This window comes from Misgurnus anguillicaudatus, chromosome 6 (genome assembly GCF_027580225.2).
Source record: "Misgurnus anguillicaudatus chromosome 6, ASM2758022v2, whole genome shotgun sequence".
NCBI lineage: Eukaryota > Metazoa > Chordata > Actinopteri > Cypriniformes > Cobitidae > Misgurnus > Misgurnus anguillicaudatus.
In genome coordinates, this window is record NC_073342.2 from 32,077,058 (window position 1) to 32,100,100 (window position 23,043).

Below are 23,043 nucleotides of genomic sequence, written 5' to 3' on the forward strand. Positions count from 1 at the left end.
TCTGGCATATGTGCATCTCTCTCACTACAACATAATGCCAGTAATATTATAACATGTTGCTTCAGTCACTAAACTCCTAAGGGTAAACCCTAAAAGTCTGTCAGGAAGTCATTAACTGACTATAAACATTCAGTGTTTAAAAGAAGCAGAAGGGACGAGCTCAACAAGACTGCTATAAAGGAAAGAGATACACAAAGATAGACAGCCAGACGCATCACATATGGAAGCCAGGATGAGACATCCTGACAATAACTCACTGTCAATGTTCAACAAACTCATGGAGTCTCCTGATTGGCCGAAAAAACACGCCTAAAGCACACACACCACCATGACATCATCAATATTTGAGACATTTAGCCTTTATTTGACAGACAATGTATATGAGAGGGGTACGGGATCGGCAAAGGACCTTGAGCCGGGAATCGAACTCGGGCAACATGATCTCACAAAGTTCCCTCACGGAAAAAATTAGCAAAAAATTCTGTGGCATTCTCACGGATCTCCACATTTTTCCATAGACCTAGCACGGACTTTGTTTTTCGTGGCATTCTCACGGTTTGGTTAAGCAACTGTTTTGTACTATTTTCAAACAATTGTCGCTTCGGTTTAGGGTTAGATTTGGTGTTTGCGTTAGTATGTCACTTTAACTATTGGTTTATACTATTTTTTCTGATGTATTCTTTTATATTTTCTAAACTTTAAATTGTTGCCTGGCGTTGGGGTTAGAGTTGGGTTTGGGTAAGGATGTCATTTTATGTAAATCCAACCCTAAACTGAATCAACAATGGTAAGAAAATAGGACAAAACAGTTGAGTTACCAATCCGTGAGAATGCCACAGAAAAGAAAGTCTGTGGTAGGGCCACGGAAAAATGTGGAGATCCGTGAGAATGCCACGGAAAAATGAGCAAAAAATTCGGTGACTATCCCATGGAAATTCATGAGATCAGTTTGCGAAAGTGCGTCTGCACCATTTATGATGGACGAAAGTTTTGGGGGCTGTGTGTAAACAATGTGAGGTCATATTTATTTTTTACAAGAATTTCAGACTCAGTGTGCAAACTTTATTACTTTGCTTTTTGTAAGTTGCTTTTAATAAAAGCATCTGCTAAATGCACTGCATTGTGGGATAGTGCGGCATGCATTGCAGTGTAGTATATTTATGCAAATTCTGCATTATTTTGTATGCATACTTACTCCTAAGTAAGTATGCTATTATGAACAATAACCATCCATCATTGTAGTTCTCTGCTGACAGCAATAGTTACACAAAAATAACTGTCCTATGGAACAAAACATAAATATTTATTGTACTATAAATATGAACCCAAAACGGCACCACAATATAAATGGACTGAAGAAATGCAGACGGTAGAGAGATCCCCTAATGCTTCATATCACGAATCAGCCATGTGGTATAAATCCAGCCAAGTCTACGCTGAAGTAAACAAGTATATCACACACAAGACATGGGATTAATTATTGATCAACCCTTGAAATCCTTTCAGATAGATTTATGAGACATTAATAAGAGTAACAGCAGATTTTATGAGCTTATACATAAGAACATAAAACAATGACAAACTACAAAATTTGTTTTCAGAGGATTACAGGCAATTTGGCAAATAAGAGCACAGTTGGGAACTTGAAGAAAACCAGGAGGCTTTTTCTCGGGAAGCATCTGAGTAACAGGACTTACATTACATTTATGCATCTGGCAGATGTTTTTTTTTATTAGTAAACATGTTTCCTGGGTTCAAACCCATGACTTTTGCACTGCTAATGCAATGCTCAACCATGAGCTATACAGGAGCACAGATCAAGTCACTATTTAAACCCTCATTGATGTCTTTAACTGGTATAAGAGAGAGAAAGTAATAAATTAATACTTCACTTACTACTGACATGATTGTAAGTATGTAGTGTTCCAGGTTTCGTCCGTGATGTCGCACCATCTTGGTGTCGGCCGTCACCATCAGCTCTACGAAGCGCGGGTACGACAGGAACCTCTTCTTACGGGAATGGGGGTCGCTGGGATCATCTTTGGTGTGAATCGTGCGTTTGTGCATCGTTTCCTGTATTGATGTCACTTCCTCTTTCAGAGTTCTGTTGCTATGGAGACTGATGTGTCTGCTGGTATGATGCTCTGTGGAAAAAAATATGAAATGATTCATTTGCTATGTTTCCACCTTTTTTTTCATAGTTCCAATTGTCACATCCTTAACAGAGAAATGTCACATACATAACTTTTTTCCTCATAAATATTAAATGTTCATTAAAGAGCCAACCCTTCTGCTGCATTTATTGGGTATTATTGCTTTTGGTTTGGGCCATCACAAAAATCCTACAAAGTATGTTGTCTCCACTAATTTATATAAATGACTGGATTGCACATAACGTTTAACGTAACAGCGAGAAGTGAAGCCACCGCAGATTTCGAGCGGCCATCTTGGTATTCCCAACCAGCAGAGGACGTCATTGACTTGCATTCAAAATCATGATCTAAATTCACCCGGTTTACAGCATATCAGTCACACAAGATTTATTTTTAGGATATGTGTACGTTAATTAATTGTTCTTCTGATGTTATTTTCATGTTTATGTTTAAATCAGGCAGGATAAGTGATTTATAGAAAACGTTAAGGTGAGTATGTCTGCTGCATTCTGTTGTAATGACACAGATTTGTAAATAAAGTTTTATTGCGTTAAGAGCAAACACGGTCAACGCTATTTCTCTAAATAAGTTGTAAAGTAAAGACGACTTTTATTCTATGGCTTTTTATAAACAGCGGCATTGAAATGTGGTGTTGTTTTTATATTGCTTAATCAAATGTTAGTCTAAACACGGTTTAAAACGTTATCTGTTTCAAAATACACGCCATTAACATTGTTAACGCATTTTACTGTACGAACAAAAACAATACTGTATAACAGAAAATAATTACAAAAACAGCAAATGATTGCATGCACATACGATACTTAAAGCATGATTATTTATTTACATTTCAGAAATGAGCACATTTCCCATTAATAATGTAATAATAATGTTCGCTATTCTAATAAAGATTAATGTATAGTACGTATAATAACTATGTACATGCTTAGGAGGTTTGCATTGTAATAATGTTATCTGAAAGACTTAAGATATAAAAACGGAGACGTAGTGTTTTATCCTATTGAGTCTTATTAATTTAATCTAATGTTTGGGCATACCAATATGGCGGCATAGTGGCTTCACAATTGTGACATCATGCGCAATCCAGTCATTTATATAGATCAGTGGTTGTCTCCTTGTGCTATTTTTTGGTCACGTCCATAACACATGGTTTCTATTTTAGATAAGAGAAATATACATGAGTATAGATGGATATTTTTCTGATGTCTGGACTCGATCATCAGGATAAATATAAACAGATGGTTCAATACATTGGTAATAAATACATTTTCTGAGAAATTATATTTCAAGTTTTGACTGCAAATGTCACATCCATAACACTGGAATTGCCGAATCATTTTTTTAAATTTTGTGCTTCATGCATTCGGAGTAAGATTCCTGCTGTTTGAGAACACAGACTAGTCAAAAAAGACAGTTTGGAAAAGTTATTTTACTAAAAAACTACTTAGATAACAGACTTCGCTGTGCAATAATATCAGTACGCTGGTTAGTCTAGTTATGCCGCCCATTGCAACTTTTTTTTACACAAAATAGGGTTAAATTGTTTCCATTGTAGTTTATGCACATGCATGTAAATGTATCTGACTCAATTAAGTTTTAAACACATTTTTAGTATTAATGCACATCTTGGTGTTTCCATTCAGAATTATTTAAATGTGATTATCCTGCATTTGCATAAATTTGCATAAAAATATGTAATGGAAACATAACCCTTTAAATTTACTTATTTATTCGTACACATGAGAGCACATTTGTAGGTGAATTGCACCAATCCTTTAACATAGAGAAATGTTTCATTGCAGGATATCAGTGCATTGAACGTGCTGATGTAAACTCTGGCATGCGCAGCTGTCTGCAGACACGTCTGCGCTCTGATATACAGCCACATGTGGGATTATGTCAGAGCGGATCATGCTGGAATAAAGCCACGTGTGACGAAACTCCAGCCCACAGGAAAAATCCAACTCAGCAGAGGAACGCTTGTGAATGTAAACCCTTACAGTACTGTAATATACACATACCACGGTACAGAATACTATACGGTACATACAGTATCACTGTGTGCATCGTGTGAAACGTTTACAGGCTTTCTTTAAACACTAAACTGTGTGTTTTCTTCGAGTGATACTTAACACAGATCACACAATCCTGTCACATCAGATGTGAGTCTTGCAAGTAATAAGCTAATTATGTGACATCATCATCTGTCTTTATTTCAGACCATACAGAGCAAACGTCTCCTGGATTAAATTGGCTTTAATGTCCCATCTGAGGTCGGTTCAGGCCATTTCTCATCAGCATCATCAAGTCGAGCGCTTTGAACAAACCCCAGCATTCACCACAGGAAACTCCGGCAAATTAAAATAACACAGTTTGAACCGCAGGACACAGCGCTTGTGTTGGGTTAAGCCGTGACCTAAAGCTTTTCCTGAAGAGCGGCTTCCAAACTCTCAACGCTGCCATCTGTAAGTGTGTTTATTCTCACTAATACACAAGCACACAATCCAAGCAAACTTTAGTGTAAACTACTGTACAATCATCACATGTGTTTGGTTTGAGAGCAGTGGGTCAATGATGATAAGATGTTGACACAACCTTTACCACACAAACACAGACGTCAACACAAAGTTTGCTGTGAACTAAACATTGAGATCATTTGTAGAAACCGGGGATTTCTTTCAAACCACGAGAGGGCTTTACAAACATTTAAACTAGATATGATTCGCTGTTTTAGTAATGATTTTGGTTTCTGCACATCATGGGTGTTGATTATTTTTCAATAACCGCACACCTTACCATTAAATTGTCTTAAAAATAGGCGCCAGAGCAATGTTTTTGGTAACCATGGTATCAGGCGAGTAATCGACTAATCGGATAAAAATATGTAAGGAATAACTGATTCCGGTCCTTTATTAAAAATTCCGTTTCACGTTGTGCCGCATAACCACCTTGGGTGTGCATTATTTTCTTATAATTCAATGGCCTGTCGTCAATTATTCCTTACATATTTTTATCCGATTAGTCGATTAATCGCCTGATTTATTGATTATGAAAATAATCGTTAGTTGGTGCCCTTAGACCGAATGAATTTCTCATAAAAAATTATTTAACATTCTTGAGTTAAAGTCCAATTTATACTTTTGCGTTGACTGTAACAACATGTCAATTTTACGTGGAATGCAAGTGCTGTGATTGACCTGCTAAAACCCCTCAAGTAAAATAAATAATCTGTGTCGCATTTCCTCTCACGACGGTACAAACAATGATGGACTAAGTTGAAAAGCGATTTTTAACAATTCAATCTGCAATGAAAGTCTACTAAGCTGATTTTGCTTTTATACTGTAACCAAGGTTCCCACACCTTAGTTCATTTCAAATTCAATTACCTTTTAAGGACTTTCCAGGTCCAACACCCTCAAATTCAAGGATTAAATGTGGGGACACATTTCAAGTGAGAGCAAGGTTACATTGTGTTACCTTTTAAGATACATTGTTACAGTTCCCTTACAAGGGAACTCGCGCTGCGTCACTGCAGTGACACTTTGGGGACGCCTCCAGGGGTAAGTGTGTCTGAATGTGTATATCAAATTCAACCAATGATGAGGCTTAACGACAAAGACAGGGTGACGCATGAGTCAGGAAGTATATCACTATCTGAAAAATTGCCAAAGACGACGTTACAGGGATGCAGGAAGTATGGAAAGGGAGACGCAGCGTCTCGTTCCCTTCTCAGGGAACAACAGTTACATACGTAACCCAAGACATTTTCATTTGTCAAACATAACTTTGCAAAAAAGCTTTTTGGTATGAATCAACATTCGCATACAGAAGATATAAGCATTTAAAGTGAACAGTTTTGCACGTGTGCTTAAAAAGTCTAGAATTGTATGAATATGTATATTTTCAAAAACTTCCCAGGGCCTTGCATTATTTCCCCAGATTCACAAACTTTCAAGAATTTATAAGGACCCGTGGGAACCCTGTGTAACATGCCCGTGGACACACTGCCTTCTAGCTATTTGCATGTGTCGATGGGAACAACAATGCAGAAGTTTAAGTGGCAGCTATGACGCAGGTCCTATATGCAGAACTACAAATCGCGGTTAAGAAGAGATACGTCACACAGACGTGGAGGTGACCACTGAAGATCTACAGATTTTATTAGGAGCAAGTTAACATACACAAAAACACAACAGATGAAACCCTTGGCACACACACAGCATCGTTCAGATGTCTCTTTCAGCGTGTTCAGTCCTACTATAAACTCTGAGCTGTCAGTGTGTGTCTCCATAACCTTTGACCTGTGACCTCATCAGTGTACAGACCAAACACACTAAACACTTAAAAATCAACACTTCACAACCATTAAACCCTGAGATGACAGTAAATAACACTATAAATCACACAAAAATTAGCGCTTTTGATTGATACCAATGATTGATTCATGTTATTTCTTTACAAACGTCTTTATTCTCTACTGCAGGTGTGGCACACAAACACACAGCTGACTCTTCTCTTTTGTTGTCTTTAACAGAATGGATGTTGTTGTTTTTTTGTGAAACTCGACTGGTGAATCTTGGAGTTGTGTTCACATCTTTAGCTCGTGCTGAAAGGCAGAAATCCCTGAGCAAACATACGAGCAGGAAGTTCTTCAGTAAACAGCGCTGAGGGTCGACAGCAGGCTCTTAACGTGACGGATCAGCCCTCCAGTTTCACACAGAGACAAACACAGAGGAAAGAAACTGCTTCAGAATGAACTTCACTTCAATAACGTGACATCATTCAATATTCAGAAGTGAACAACGGAGGACGGCAACACAATGCAAGATTTCTTCATCTAACACATAGCAAATCCCTGGCTGTCATGAAACCAGGGTTTGAACCTTTAGCCGAAATCTTTGATACCATTAACTCGCGGTTTGAGCGCTCTCTATAGTGGGCGGGTGGGTGAATCAGTACAAGCGTCTCTCTGTGAGACAACCCAGTCACAATTCTGTTGTCTCGTACAAAAGGTCGAGAATTTGGTGAGCTGATTTCATAAGAAGCCTTTTCTGACCACAACCTCGACCTTTACAAAGACAAGTCGCATCCCCACGTCCCATCGATCTGGGCGGCAGGACACGTCACTGGACACCTTCAAGATCTCAAGAGAGCAATGCAGTCAGAAAGTGTAATAATGGATCAGTTCAAACTTTCTCCTGGTAACAGAGACGCCGGCCTGTAAAACTCGTTCTTCACATGCAAGCACACACAGATGATCTACATTCAGATGAATGACATGAAGTGGCCCGTATCCTCCTCAACCCTCATCTCTTTCCTTTGACCACCAGCACAACAAAGCCAGACGCATGCTGAGCAAAAGAAAGAGATAAACGCCAGCATTGTCATTAGCGGCTGTTCAGAGACCTGCCATGTGAGCGTGAGGAACACAGACACACACCACACACATACACGCTGGTAAAATCATAACAACTTACAGAATATAAAGACGGCCAGAATGATCCTTAAAGGTGCCAAAAAATGCTATGTAATAATCTGTTAAATTGTTCTCTGATATCTACACAGAAGGTTTGTGGCTTTATAAAGTGCAAAAATGTTACATGTCGTTTCGCAACCCTGGGATTTGCCCTTAGAATGAAATGGTCTATTATTACCTTATTTGAAAGGGTCATGAATAATAATGTTGAGCTCTGCTCTGATTGGCTGTTTCTCAGAGTGTGTATGTTAACAGATCTTATGTTTGAGTCTGTATCAGATGAAGAGACAGATTTTAAGGAATAATCAATTGTTTGGAGATTGTTAATGGACGTTTCTGAGTGATAAGTTTGTGTTTTTTCAATATGGACCTGCAAAACGTAACTGTAACGTCAATAGTAGAACTTCAGGCTAAGCGCTAGCACATAGCATAAACTAGCATATAGCATAAACTAGCATATAGCATAAACTAGCATATAGCATAAACTAGCATATAGCATAAACTAGCATATGGCATAAACTAACATATAGCATTAACAAGCATATAGCATTAACTAGCGTATAGCATTAACTAGCTTATAGCATTAACTAGCTTATAGCATTAACTAGCGTATAGCATAAACTAGCGTATAGCATAAACTAGCATATAGCATAAACTAGCATATAGCATAAACTAGCATATAGCATAAACTAGCATATAGCATAAACTAGCATACAGCATAACAGCCCAGCCTCACGAAGTTTCGTTATATAGTCACATATTTTTTTTATTCTTTTTTGGTGATATTATCACAAATTTTCACGTTTTTTCATGATCGTATAACGAATTCCTGTTTTCGTGTGATTATCACGTATTGGTTGCTCAACTGTTTTGTCCTATTTTCTTGCCATTTTCACTGCGGTTTAGGGTTCGATTTACATAAAATGACATCCCTACCCAAACCCAACTCTAACCCTAACGCCAGGCGACATATAAATCAATAAATCAGAAAAATAGTATAAACCAATATATAAAGTGACATTCTAATGCAAGCACCAAATCTAACCCTAAACCAAAGCGACAATGGTTTAAAAATAGGAAAAAGCAGTTGAGTAACCAATCCGTGATAATCACACGAAAACACGAATCCGTTATACGATCACGAAAAAACACGGAAATTCGTGATATCACAAAAAAAATAAAAAAAAATATCTGACTATATCACGAAACTTTGTGAGACTGGGTAGCAGCATAAACTAGCATATAGCATTCACTAGCATATAGCATTCACTAGCAACTAACATATAGCATTAACTAGCATAAAGCGCTAACTCAGCAGTCACAACTTTTTTTAGCATCGTAAAAACATTGTAATTAATTTAATGTGTAATTTAATGTTGGGGTCGTACATCTCGACTGTAACGTCACAGTTGGTGTTATGTTGAGATTGGTCTGTTTTCCAGCGGTCTTTTGCATGCACAAGGTTTACATAAGAACGAGGAAACAATCGTGTTTGAGGCTCATAATATGTCATTACCATGTAAACAACTCTTATTATTCATCTATCAAAATTCATAATGTGAAAATTTAGTGCACAATACTTCCAGACAGTAGACGATTCCAGGCCGGATCTGCACCGAGCTGCTGACATTGGTGTGGATCCGTCTTGGAGTCGTTTGCTGTCTGGGCAGCCCTCTTCTTTAATACTTCACTGATCTGAGATCTGTACTAACTTTACTCATCGCCAGTGAGCAGTACAAAATGACTGACATTCTTTGGCATTGATTCTATGAGGTCTAGTGAGGTCTAAATCAGATTTGATTTGAGAGATTCAGCTGTAAGATTTCAACAGTGAGGTTTCTGTACTATAACAAAAATGTCCACATCATTACCGGAGGTACTTAACAGGACCGAAGTGCTTTGTACAATGACAGATGTAAATGGATCCACCTGCAGGTGTTGAGATAAACCGAGACATTGACTGTAACAGCCCTTATTATTGAAACACATCTCTCAACTTGAGACGAGCCAGAACTGAGATCACTGACAGAGCGTTCAGGACTGTAAAACGAAACCACAGACGAATGCAGACACGCATCACCATTTCAAGCTCTTATTGTACATGTGGCTCAAATATTGAATATCTATTTGATTATAAAACAGATCGCTGTAGTCCTGATTGCTGATCCGGTCCGGTCATGAAAAAATACACCAGTACAGCTGTAATGGAAACAACCTGTTCATGAAATTAAGGAAAGAATAAATCAAGGTGCTTCATGAAGAACCATAAAAGAACCATTTTTGGATGTATGGTCCTATATAAAAACTTTAACTTCTCTAATGCAGAAATATTTTTAGTCCCATAAGATTGGGTCTCCAGTGCTTCTATCAACCTAGAAAATGTGAATAAGATCAACCCAGTAACTTAGTTTTGGTAAACCATTCTCTTCAAGCACATGTAAAAAAACAGGTTGTTGAAATTTGGCTCTCCTTGTGATGTCAGAAGGAGCTCTTATTATAATAATACTGCCCCTTAATCTGCACTATTTAACCACAGCACTGACATTTAGTGCAGAGAAAAGCACAATTGAGTTTTAATTGTAAAAAATCACCATCATTGTGATCAGTGTTTGAATTTCATCAGCTCATTTGCATTTTAAAGGACACACCCAAAAAGGCATATTTTTGCTCACACCTACAAAGTGGCAATTTAAACATGTTATAATAAATTATTTATATGGTATTTTGAGCCAAAACTTCACATATGTGCTCTGGGGACACCAAAGATTTATTTGACATCTTAAAAAAGTCTTGTGCCATGGCCCCTTTAATTTCTTAAAGTCCCCATGAAATCCAATCTGACTATTCGTATTTGTTACTAAAATATTACAGTGTTCATTATAAACAATTTATCCGTGTGGGTCATAATTTTTTTTAAATTCATGTGCCCTCATAAATTGTCTAAAAATGTACATCCTTCCCTGATGACGTCATCTAGACGGCTTGGGCGGGGCGTGCATTAACTCCACCCCCTCTAAGTGTCAGTATGTAGCAAGTTCCATTTCTGAATAAAACGCCTACTTTTTTTTATCAAATCAATTCACAGTGGAATACACAAACCACGTCCACTATTTTCCTTGTGTAATTTTCCATTTCACTCGGAAATACGTCAATACGGAAGTAAAGTCGATCGTAACTTCCTATTGATGGGGAGGTTAATTATAAAACTGGAATGATTTGTGAGCAAAATCAAAATCGAAAGGTTGTTGGCATCTCGACAGAATTTCTGGAGCGCATTAAAATGAAACGTTCATGATAATCAAAACATCTGCAATTGATGTCTTCAGCATCATTTCTCAGATGAATCTCAGAGCAAAAACTGAAACACTAAAGAGCAGAAAATACTCACCCATACCAATCATTTAAGAGATAAACACAATGTGATCAAACACCAAATAAACTTCTCACATATCTTAACATATTGTACACACAGGATTGCCAAGATATCAAGGGAACTTGAATCAAACATCTCTCATAAAAAGTTTTTTTCCAAACCTAAAAGTATCTGAGCCATGCAGAGTACATTTATTGTTATTGTACAACAACCAGTTTTATTGCAGAGCTATAAAAGAGCGATATGATTTTAGTTTGATCTCCACTAAATTACATTTGCACGCTGACCCACTCGTGAGAAAGCTGTCTGATCTTGAGGCCACTTGGCATTTCCCCAAGTTCAGAAAACTGGGACAGTTGGCACAATCCAAACACGTCCCATCTTCCCTTTCATGTGTCCCAGGACCGTGACATCACTGACCCTCACAAAGACGCCCTTTATGTCACTGTACAACCTGCTGTGGTGAGCTGAAGTGGGCCAAATTCGGCCCCCGCGCCGGTTCCCCATGCACAAAGACTCTAAATGCAAATAAATGCACTGAAAGATTGGTTAAAGACGCCTGACGTTTAGTGATTTTGATGAACACGGGTCACTGCTAAACTTGAAATGTGCAATAAGAGACTAGTTAACTATTTTTTTAAGTATTTATTTTTTATAAAACTTCCTGCTATGTTTAATGTTCACTGAAGCTGTACAGATCGTTCTGTATTGAACGCCTCATAAATGACGCAAACACAACAGTCCAAGCAGGAAATGTTCTTAAAACACTTAACACCGGGCTGTTTTCATTCTGGATTTCCTCAAACACACACAACTAAATTATATCTGACAGCTTTATGTCAAAGAGAGCAACAATTACAAACCAACATGTAAAAACCCAAGATCACAGTTAATCCCATGGCCATCACCATGTCTATCCGCAGTGCTGGCACGCATCAAATGTGAAACAAACAGTTTCAATCTGTAACTGAGCTTTTCTGGCATCATTGCTTTTTGAAGGCCTCAAAATGCTAAGATTGAGTCCAGATACTAAGCAGCTCCATATTGAAGCGCCGCTGGCTCAGGCTGATGGGTGCGTGTTGTGACCACACCGCCTCACTCTCGCCCTTAAAGACTCTGGCTCGGATCTCTGGCACTCGCACGCTGCCAGCGGCAGAAGGAGGGGCGAAGAGCGGACGGGCGGGCGATTCGCTCGGGGAGACAGGTGTAACAGCTTACAGGTGATTACACTGCTACAGCAAGACACAGCGATTAACTGGATGAAACTGACAGAATCAAAGCCAAACACACGACTCATTTGTGAAAACAAGACCAGACACATGCAGGGTAAACTCTTGATCCCGATGCAAAACTAATGCAATAGCATAATCATGATATAACTGATTATATAAATTATTAAATGTTGCTTATATAAAGACATGTCACTTGTTTACATGCACGAATAGAAAAGAAATAAATTCACACAAATTTAATATCTGAATCTCTTACACAACATTGTGATTTCATAAAGAAAAAAGTTTCTCATTTCTCTACAGTTTAACGAAAGATCTCAACCATGTTTTAAGCTTTGCTCAGATTTGCAAGATACCAAATCATGATATATGAGCTCAAACATTTCTCATACATTTTTTCCAAGACCAAATGATCTAAGCTAAGTTGTCCACATTCATTTTAAAACTATGTCAAGAGTTGAGATTGAGGAATCAGTTGAGGTGTCTAACTGCGTATAGTTCATAATAATAATGAAATTGAATGATAAACAGCCGACAATACTTCCCTAAAATATAACAAAAAACCGTTTCTAATTCACTCAGCTATCAAAGATCAGTCTATGAGCAATAAAACTGCTGAGCTTGAGAATCTGAGATGATGTTTGAGAAACTGAGATGAACAGCAGACGTGTCTGTGAATAGAAAGCATGACTCACTTGTCCAGCCATAACACGCAAAGCTTTGGAAATATTTTCAGACAACACCCTGGATTTAAAATACATTACCTTTATGTGCTTTTCTAACCAATTATGTTTTAAAGTGCCATGCTTACTGAAATACTATCACATCACAGGCTTTCAACCCCACAAGGCACCTGGAAATGCCATAGCAACCCACCAGAAAGCCTAGCAACACCACAACTACCACCCAGGCCACATATGGCATAGCAACCCACCAGAACACCTACCAACACACCATAACTACCATCCAGGTCACCTAGAAATGCCATAGCAACCCAACAGAACACCTAGCAATGCCATGCCAACCCTCAAGAAGTGCAGAACATCTAGCAATCCCATGACAACCCTCCATAACACCTAGAAATATCATGGCAACCCTCCAGAACACAGAGGAACACCTTAACTCTCACCCAGGGCACCCAGCAATGCCATAGCAACCTACCAGGAGTTCAGAACATCTAGCAATTCCATGACAACCCACCATAAGACCTAGCAACGCCATGCCAACCCTCCAGAAGTTCAGAACATCTAGCAATCCCATGACAACCCTCCATAACACCTGGAAATGTCATGGCAACCCTCCAGAACATCTATCAATACCATAATAACTCACCTAGCAAACACCTAGCAAAACCCTAACTACCACCCAGGGCACCTAGCAATGCCATAGCAACCCACCAGAACACCTAACAATGCCATGCCAACCCTCCAGATCACCAAGCAACACCTTAACTCTCACCCAGGGCACCCGGCAATGCCATAGCAACCTACCAAAAGTTCAGAATATCTAGCAATCCCATGACAACCCTCCATAACACCTATAAATGTCATGGCAACCCTCCAGAAGACCTATCAACACCATAACAACTCTCAAGAATACCCATTAACTCTATAACAACTGTTGAGAACACCTAGCAACACCATAGCAACTAGCCACATCAACAATTCTAACACCCTATCACTGTAGCAGGTTTTGCACAGGCAAACATCAATAGAAAATGTAAAACATTTATTATTATTTATAAACGGCAACAAGCTTAACCCGTACCATCACTACAGGTATATCAGTGGTTCTTCAAAGCGTTCAGTATCTGAGCATCTGGATCATTGCATGCTCTTATCAGATCCAAGCTGTGACGCCGTGACTCTTTTAATCCTCACCAATTGTATATCTGTTCAACTCTTTGAATCATGACCCAGATTTAACGTCACAAATGCAAGACACATCCCAGCATGCAAAAGGTTTGGCATTGACAATGAGGAATATTATTAAACACTTCATAGCTCAGACATGATTTGATTGAATTATAAAATCAATTATTTTCTGTTGCATAAATACTGTCGACAGAGCTCAACCTGTTCAAACCCTGTAATAGTGAACAACAAAGGATGAACAAACTTTATGCCACCACACAAGGACTCTTGCATAATATAAAGAGAGATTTTAAGAGGAGTCACGCTGTCCTTCACAGATAATAAACAACTCTGAAACGCAGTCAGGATTTATAACCTGTTGGTGTTTTTCCTAAAGTTGTTGGTTTGCATGTGTTTAACAGTAAAGATGATGAATGTTGTAGCTCAGAGCTGAGGAACGTCCGAGTCTCTGGACTTGATTTACTTTCATTAAATGAAGAATTTCAATAACTGGGCTCATAATGAAGACACTAATCCTCACAATAACACCCATGCCAAAGCGCACACCAGAGCACAGCACGTCTAAACGACACTTAAAATGATCCAGCTGAGACACGGGAACACGCTGACCCTGTCAAATCTGACAACACTACTGAATTACACACAACTAAACTTTTTTTATTTTGCAATATGCATGTACTGAATGTCCTGTTTGCTTAGCATCTCTTTCCTCAGCCCTAAAACAAACAGTATCTTACACGTTTATATCCATCAGACTTCGCAGCGGACACCTGACGCTCTCACCTGAGGTCGTGCACGGCTGCGTGTCAGGTGATTTTCTGTGCGCGTCGTGCTTGTAGACGAGATGAGGTTTGTTATGTTCCTCTTCGTATTCTCCATCAGCGCTCAGCAGGGGCTCCAGAAAAAACTGACCGCTCTGTGTCGTAAACGTACCGACCTGCAGGAACAAACACACAATCACACAATCAGTCAAAGCACTGCTTGCCATAAATAAACTGGTAACTCATGGTTATTAGTAGGGGTGTAACAATACATCAGTATGGATCGATGAAATGGTCAAATGTTGAACCATGCGATGCATTGATGCCACACATAAAATAAGTCTATTTACTGTTGGCCTTCATTGAAATTATTGTCCACCTGTGCAATGCAACAAGTGCATTTTTTGTTGTTGTAAATTCCCTAGTTGTTATACAGGGTATGCAATTTCCAAATAGTTTAATTTAAAGGGGCCATGGCATGAAAATCTGACTTTTTGTTTAAGTGCAATAATTGGGTTCCCAGTGCTTCTATCAACCTAGAAAATGTGAAAAAGATCAGCCCAGTAACTTAGTTTTGGTAAACCATTCTCTACAAGCACTAGCTCATTGAAATGTGGCTCTCCTTATGATGTCATAAGGAGCTCTTATTATAATAATACCGCCCCTTAATCTGCACTATCCAATCACAGCACTGACATTTAGTGCGGAGAGAAAATAATTCACAGCACAATTGTGCATCACATAACAACATTTTTGTACACACCTACAAAGTGGCGATTTTAACATGTTGTTGTTATTATTAATTATTTATATGGTATTTTGAGCTAAAACTTCACATATGTGCTCTGGGGACACCAAAGATTTATTTGACATCTTAACATTTTTTAACGTTCATGTTTTATATTTCGGTTGCATTTGTGAGTTCACTAAAATGTAATTGGTTGTGTTAACTAGACATAGAGAAATTTGAAGTGTGCACATCCGCTTGGTTTTACCAGGTTCTTCATTTTATAAATAAAGGGAGAACAACAATTACTAAATATCGATGAATCGATTGATATACCCCTGAATCAAATCACAAGTTTTTGGCATTCGGCAAACTTCGTATTGCTGGCTGAGAGAATCAATATCATATCGTATCATATCAGTCTGATTTACACTCCTAGTATGGCAATACAGTCAGTAACACAATTCAATTTAGCCATTTAACAAATGCTTTTTTCCAAAGCGACATACAAAAAACTTGCACACATTCAGAAATGTTACACAAGAACAGAAGTCTTATAAACAGAAAGGTATTTTGGCATTTTTTAATAAATACGCTTAATACATTTTCCACTGCTGGCCTCAAAGAAAAGCACACATCGTGAGGCGTGTCTAACAGACCCACCGCTATCCCTCATTTCAATCTAAGCTCAATAAATCTGACACGAGTGGAAATATCATGCAAGGCTTTTCTTAAGATGTCACGCTGAGAGTCTCTAGATTACAATCTGTGTCAATCACAAACATCCACGGCCTGGTGTTCATTTTGCCCACTGCAATGTTTCCCCCAGCGTGACCTTGACTGGTTAAACATCGTCTTTCAACACTCTTCATGAAGCAAACTCTACAAATATTGAGTTAATGCTGATGATCTGTCAGCCAACAGCTACTAAATCACATCAATGAATACCCAACATCCTGTTATTATGCTTTATGAGTGCGTGAACGAGGTCACATGATGTGTGTACACCCTTCGAAATGATTGACAGGCGTGATTGACAGCATCAGTCGTCAGCCATCATAATGACATAACGTCACTCATCACACAACAATAGCACTCATCAGACTCAGTTCATCTGGACGTAACAGGCGGGGAAACTTCAATAAGAACGGAGAGAATTACAGCAGGTTTCTGACACATCCACGTACAGCCTCGCCTTGGGAATGGAAAATGACATAACTTTCCTTTCACGCGTGTATCTTTATGAATACAGTACTGATTGACATGTACACACACGCGCATACGGGCGCTCGTACATGACTTACCAAAAAAACTACTACGGTGGCTTCCCCACTACACTGATCAATGCTATGAAATGGTAACTGGTAACTTATGTGAGTCATTAAGCACAATAAAATCTCTGTCTACGCTTATCCAGGTTGAGATCATAATATGCATTTACATTTTTAGACTTTTTATTCAAAGTGATTTTATTCAAAGTGACACCACTGATTTATACAGGAGCATGGAGGTCATTTCCATAAGCGTCTATTAAAGTAAAAGATTTATAAACATCTACAGTGAAGATCATCTGAGGAAAGTGAGAACAGCTGTATCTCTGATATCATCACCTGTAAGTATGACTGATGTCCAGTAATTAAGAGTAACATCTGTACAACATGATCTCTCAAAGTTCTGTAGGATAGTCACGGAATTTTTTTGTTCATTTTTCCGTGGCATTCTCACGGATCTCCGCATTTTTCCATGGCCCTGCCATGGACTGTATTTTTCCATGGCATTCTCACGGATTGGTTACTCAACTGCTTTGTTCTATTTTTAAACCATTGTTGCTTCGGTTTAGGGTTAGATTTGGCGTTTGAGTTAGTATGTCACATTAAGTATTGGTTTATACTATTTTTTTATATTCTAAACTTTAAAAATTGTCACCTGGCGTTGGGGTTAGAGACGTGAGTCATGTGACCACATCAGATAGGATGATGGGGAACCTAGGGCTGGATGGTGATATGGTTTCTAAACACATTTTCGATCTACATTAAAGCGTTTTTCGATCTCACATCTAAAAACGTGCGTTTAATGCGGGTCAAGGGGCTTCTTCCTTCCACAGCGCACTCCCCTGGCGTCTTACATAGCTAAGCAACCATGAGGATGGCGAGGATAACTGAACGCCTGATCGGATATAAATCGCTCATCTGTACCTTGCGTCAAATTATATCATTGTCACCAATCGATCAATAAATCTGATAAGGACTTTGGAGTGTCACCCAGAAGTACAAGAAGGAGGTGTGGGGTTAGTTCACATCAAGTCACAACCTACAATGGTGACACCATATAGGAAGGGAGAACGGCTGATGTAATGCAACACAAACTGAATTAGGGATAAGAAAAATAGGCTTAAGCCATCAGGTGCCCAGGTTAGAAAAGGGAAAAGATGAGAAACGCGCTAAAGATTAAAGTATGTATGCAGCTATGACACGGAGTATAATATGTATATAATATAGTATGTTAGTATCTAATATATCATGACTATGCCATTACAAATAGAGCTTTAATATACATTTTTCTGTCCAACTATCCTATGTAACATTAAATAGCCTACTACCACTATTTAAAAGTTTTAGGGTCACTTTCACATATTACCAGTGTTGGGGGTAACGCATTACATGTAACGTTCATTACGTAATAATATTACTTTTCTGAAGTCTTATAAAAGTTATAAGAGTTGCTTTTCAGTTTAATTAATTCAATTTAAAAATAAAATAATGTACTGCATAATAACATTTCTGAACATATTACCGTAAAATTATGCACTCTATGCGCCTAAGCGGGAACAGTTTGAGTCAGAAACGTAGATGGCAGGCCAGAGCTTGACATTTTTGCGATCATAAAAACCAGCCCAGTCACACGAAATTACGTACCTATAGTCATGTAATTTTTTTATTCTTTTTTTGTGATGTCACGAATTTCCGCGTTTTTCGTGATCGTATCACGAATTTCTGTTTATGTGTCATTGTCACGTATTGGCTACTCAACTGTTTTGTCCTATTTTCTTACCATTGTCGTTCGGTTTAGGGTTAGATTTACATAAAATGACATCCTTACCAAAACCCAACTCTAACCCTAACGCCAGGCAACAATGGTTTTAAATGTAGAAAATATAAAAAATAAATTAGAAAAAAATAGTATAAACCAATACTTAAAGTGACATCCTAACGCAAACACCAATTCTAACACTAAACCGAAGCCGAAAAGCAGTTGAGTAACCAATACGTGACAATGACTAGGGCTGTGCAAAAATATCTTCAATCTCTACTATCGATATTTTTAAAAACTCATCAAATTCCTCTGTGTGCATCAAACGACCTCCTCCGCCGCTGCTGTAGTTGTCGCTGTCCAGTTGTCTGTCATATACGACCATTCGGCCAATGTCTCAAGTTTTAAAAACACCTGCAGCTTTCGACGCGTGGAAGCACTTTGGCTTTAAAATATCTCTATTTTTGGCATTTTTGATATGAAAAAAGAAACAGTACTGCAATGTATCGCAACATGCAACGTATTGTATCGTATCGTGATACATTGTAGCATGGCACATGTATCGTGATACGTATCGTATCGCCCTTGCCAATACCCAGCCCTAACAATGACACATAAACAGAAATTCGTGATATGATCATGAAAAAACACGGAAATTCCATAATTACATAATTTCGTGAGACTGGGTAGCAAAAAACACCTGCAAGGCCTGAAAGAGATCAAGCCTCAGCCAAGTAAAAAAAAGTTACGCAAAAGTAACTTTAAAGTAACGTAATCATTACTTTCCATGAAAAGTAACTAAGTAACGCAATTAGTTACTTTTTTGGGAAATAACTTAATATTATAATGCATTACTTTTAAAACTAACTTTCCCCAACACTGCATATTACTATAATAGGAAATTGATTAAAACTAATTGAACTATTAAAATCAATACTGTGATTAAAGAAATGCATTAGATTGAAACCCCTATATTACGGCATTGACTGACGTTCAGGTGCATCTTATTAATATTACAGGTGAGCCTTAAAGTCTTATGTTTATTTGACAGCGAGTTTACATTTCATTTTATATGAAGACTAAATACAAATTAAAGATGAACATACATTTAATACATATTGTTTTATAGGAAAAGGCTTCATAGACTTGACTAATTCATGTGTTCAGAAGTTTATAGGTACAGACGTTCGTTGTGGGCATTCTTTACAATTTATCCCAAGGCTTTTTAACATTCAAACCGCTATCGGATTTATACCATATTGACTGAAATTTAGAAGTATATCGGCGATAGAAAGTTTGTCCATATCGCCCAGCCCTCGGGGAATGAATACTTGAATTTATAGTGAAATGATGGGCCTTTAAAATGAATAACTAAATGGATAAACGACAGCCTAACTGTAGTACAAACCCTTTAAAAGATGTTTAATGTGCAACTACAATAATAAAATCACTGAACACATCCAATCTTCTGCTTAAGCTTTGTCAAAAACCAACATAAAAGCACTTCCTCTGGGTGTTTACGACGTTTAAAGAGACCTCGCCGGAAAGACAACACAACACGTCTGATGCTGCTGTTAAAGACCGCCATGTGATGATGCATGACCTGATGACCTCATCAGACATTAAACCGCCCGCAGGTACAGACTGCTGGAGTAATCACATCATCTAACATACCTCATTAACAAATGACCGTATGCTAATGAGACAAGAGTACATCCTCAAAATACTGCAGATAAGAACCTGAGGCAAACCAGCAAGAAGATACTGGTTTAATTGGTTAAACTGTTCCGAGAAATCCATCCACAGAACCCTGCTGGTTTATGACGGAAACATGATGTTTTGGAATATGATAGCTGGTCATCAAATGATCTAGTTTAAGTTTGGGAATAGCTAGAAACCTTATCCAAAAACACAGCTATCAGCTTTAACTGGATTGTCCAGCATACAGTAGGACACTTAAAACCAGTTAGGAAGTAGGATTGCAAATGAACTATATTTGGTGTTGGACAGCTGGAGATCATGTGAACTCAAATCACACCCAAATAATCCATCTGTCCCACCCTTGCCATTTCTGCCAGAGTACATCTAAAATAACCGAGAGGGCAGTTTATATATCTGTTCGTGACACGGTCCCATCACCCCATCTGTGGACAGACTTCTGGAGTTTACCAGGCCTGATGTCTCATGTTTTTATACTCTATGCTGTTGAAGATGTGTGTATGAAGATGAACTCACGAGTCCAGTGCAGAGGCTGAAGACGGCCTGATGTTCCTGCAGAGCGTTTACGTGTCCTTTATAGAAACAGTGCCGAAGGTCCGCGGCCTGATGCTCTTCCTCTCCCAGATGAACCACCGTGTAGGTCGGAGCGATAAATCCAGAATCAGCAGTCAGGTTCAGATGAAACCTCTGTCCGAATGCCTCGATCCGGTAATGAGCCCTCAAATCCGAGACCTCTGTGTCAGCGCTGCGCTTTCTTCTGCGGTAATGCAGCCGGTGCGGGATGGACTCTCCGAACTCATTCAATCGCACTGGAGTAATGATCTCATATGATGACAGCTGTCGGATGAAGCTCTCTGAAACGCATGACAGAGAGTTCAGACACATCACTGCATAGTTATGAATTCAGCTTACGGTGCATTTTGATACTTTAGTCATCTGGGAGGCATTTTTACAATGACTTAATCAACTAATGTCCTGGTGAGTTTTGACACAGGTAGACACAGGTGTGGATCACCATATTAACTATGGTCATGATTCATTAATATGTAACAACCACAGACTTTTATACACAATACATTTATACTACATCTATTGTTTTGTTGTAAAATAACCAGGTTTAAAAGTGTCCTTCTGCCCTTTTTTATGTGAATTTAAATATTAGACATCCTATATAGGTACAGACTATCATGCACAATCTACACAACATATGCATAAATATAAAAACACAATATATACAGACCTTTATATACATTATAGTATTTAACATGCACAAACTACACAATGTATGCATTGTATATATACACACTATTTATTTAAACGTCAAGGCAATCGGTTTAGATTACAACTGAACTACTTCATTTTAAAGGCAAAACGCCTGCAAACGTTCACAAAGCGCGCGCGTTTTTGCTATGAAGTGTAAGTTTGTGTTATTGATGTGTCCGGTAAGTTGTTACCTTGTTTCGGGTGTAGTTTGTGAGTGTGCGCGGTGCGTAAAAGCGCGGAGAGATGGCACACGAGACCCAGCAGCCGGAGCGCAGGACACCGCATGATTCCCCCGCCGCTCTCTCGCGGTCTCTCTCTCTCTCTTTCCCTCTCTTCCTCTCTCTCTCTCTCTCCTTACCGGCTCTTCTCCTTCAACAGCAGCTCGCACGATCCGCCGTCATGCCGTTAACACGCGCACATCCGCGCGGATTCACTCATACCGCGCGCCCGGCTCTCTCTCAACTCGACCGTGTGTGCGCGCGCTGCACTGTGCGGTGCCAACGGGATTTTTTTCGCTCCTTGGCTCTCCATAGGACACCCCCCAAAACACACACACACGCACACATCAGAGGACTCGGCACGCCCCCCAACATCCCCCCTCCCTCCCTGCCGTCTCCAAACTGAACTCAACAAAAGTTTATTTATTGCATGTATGCAGCGGTGCATGCTGACCGAGTTAATGTTATATTAACAAATGCATATAAATAAATAAATCACGACATTTTGATTTGTTTAGTCAGTTGTTTTAGTCAACACATTAATTAAATAAAAAGTTTATCAACAATACAATGTGTATAAAAACGCGTATTTAATGAATGAAGCTAAAATAAATAGTTAGGCTATTTCTTTATTGTTAGTTACAATTCAGTTAAAGAGACAATAAAGCTATAATGCAAAACTATAGTGTAAATAATAAATAAACAGTGTAAGAGGTGCAATGCAATGAATGTTTTCTGAAGGTGAATGCAACATCATGCATGCACAGATCATCATTTGTTTTATTAATCAAATTCATGAATCTGTCAAAGAAAAGATCAGACATCTCTAATGCTTGCAGATGAACTTGCATGTTGGCAGTAAATGCAATAAACATGAAAGTATGTTACTGTATTAATTTGTGTCATTATTATACAGTATTAATAAAGTGTCATTTCTTAGAAGAGCAGAAAGTTATATTCAGGTTTAATACTCTCAAGAGGTTTAGTTATATTCCTCACCATGATTATGATCAACAGTAATTATGATACGTGTGTTACAAACATATTCTTTAAACTCTGTAATCTGGTTTTAGTGCTGGTGATGTACAGTACTTCAGGTGTGTGAGAACCCTCAGGGATCACTTATTAGTGTGCATCGGTCTCTGTCTTAAATATAAAGTACACTTGGACACCCGCTGGTTTAAAATACAACACAT

The 23,043-nt window shown here is 38.5% G+C and overlaps 1 protein-coding gene across 1 annotated transcript in view; it reads right to left on the reverse strand.

Annotated features, from left to right (window-relative positions):
- The window catches only part of LOC129433746 (A disintegrin and metalloproteinase with thrombospondin motifs 20), a 98,290-nt gene extending 76,126 nt beyond the window's left edge, over window positions 1-22,164 (reverse strand). Inside the window, exons 1-4 of the mRNA XM_055192380.2 lie at window positions 21,821-22,164; window positions 20,883-21,220; window positions 14,913-15,066; window positions 1,897-2,144 (exon numbers count right to left, since the gene is read on the reverse strand). Of these exons, the coding sequence (XP_055048355.2) occupies window positions 1,897-2,144; window positions 14,913-15,066; window positions 20,883-21,220; window positions 21,821-21,914 (834 nt within the window). The 5' untranslated portion in view covers window positions 21,915-22,164. The remainder of the gene's footprint in view (window positions 1-1,896; window positions 2,145-14,912; window positions 15,067-20,882; window positions 21,221-21,820) is intronic.
- Between the last annotated feature and the right edge of the window lie 879 nt (window positions 22,165-23,043).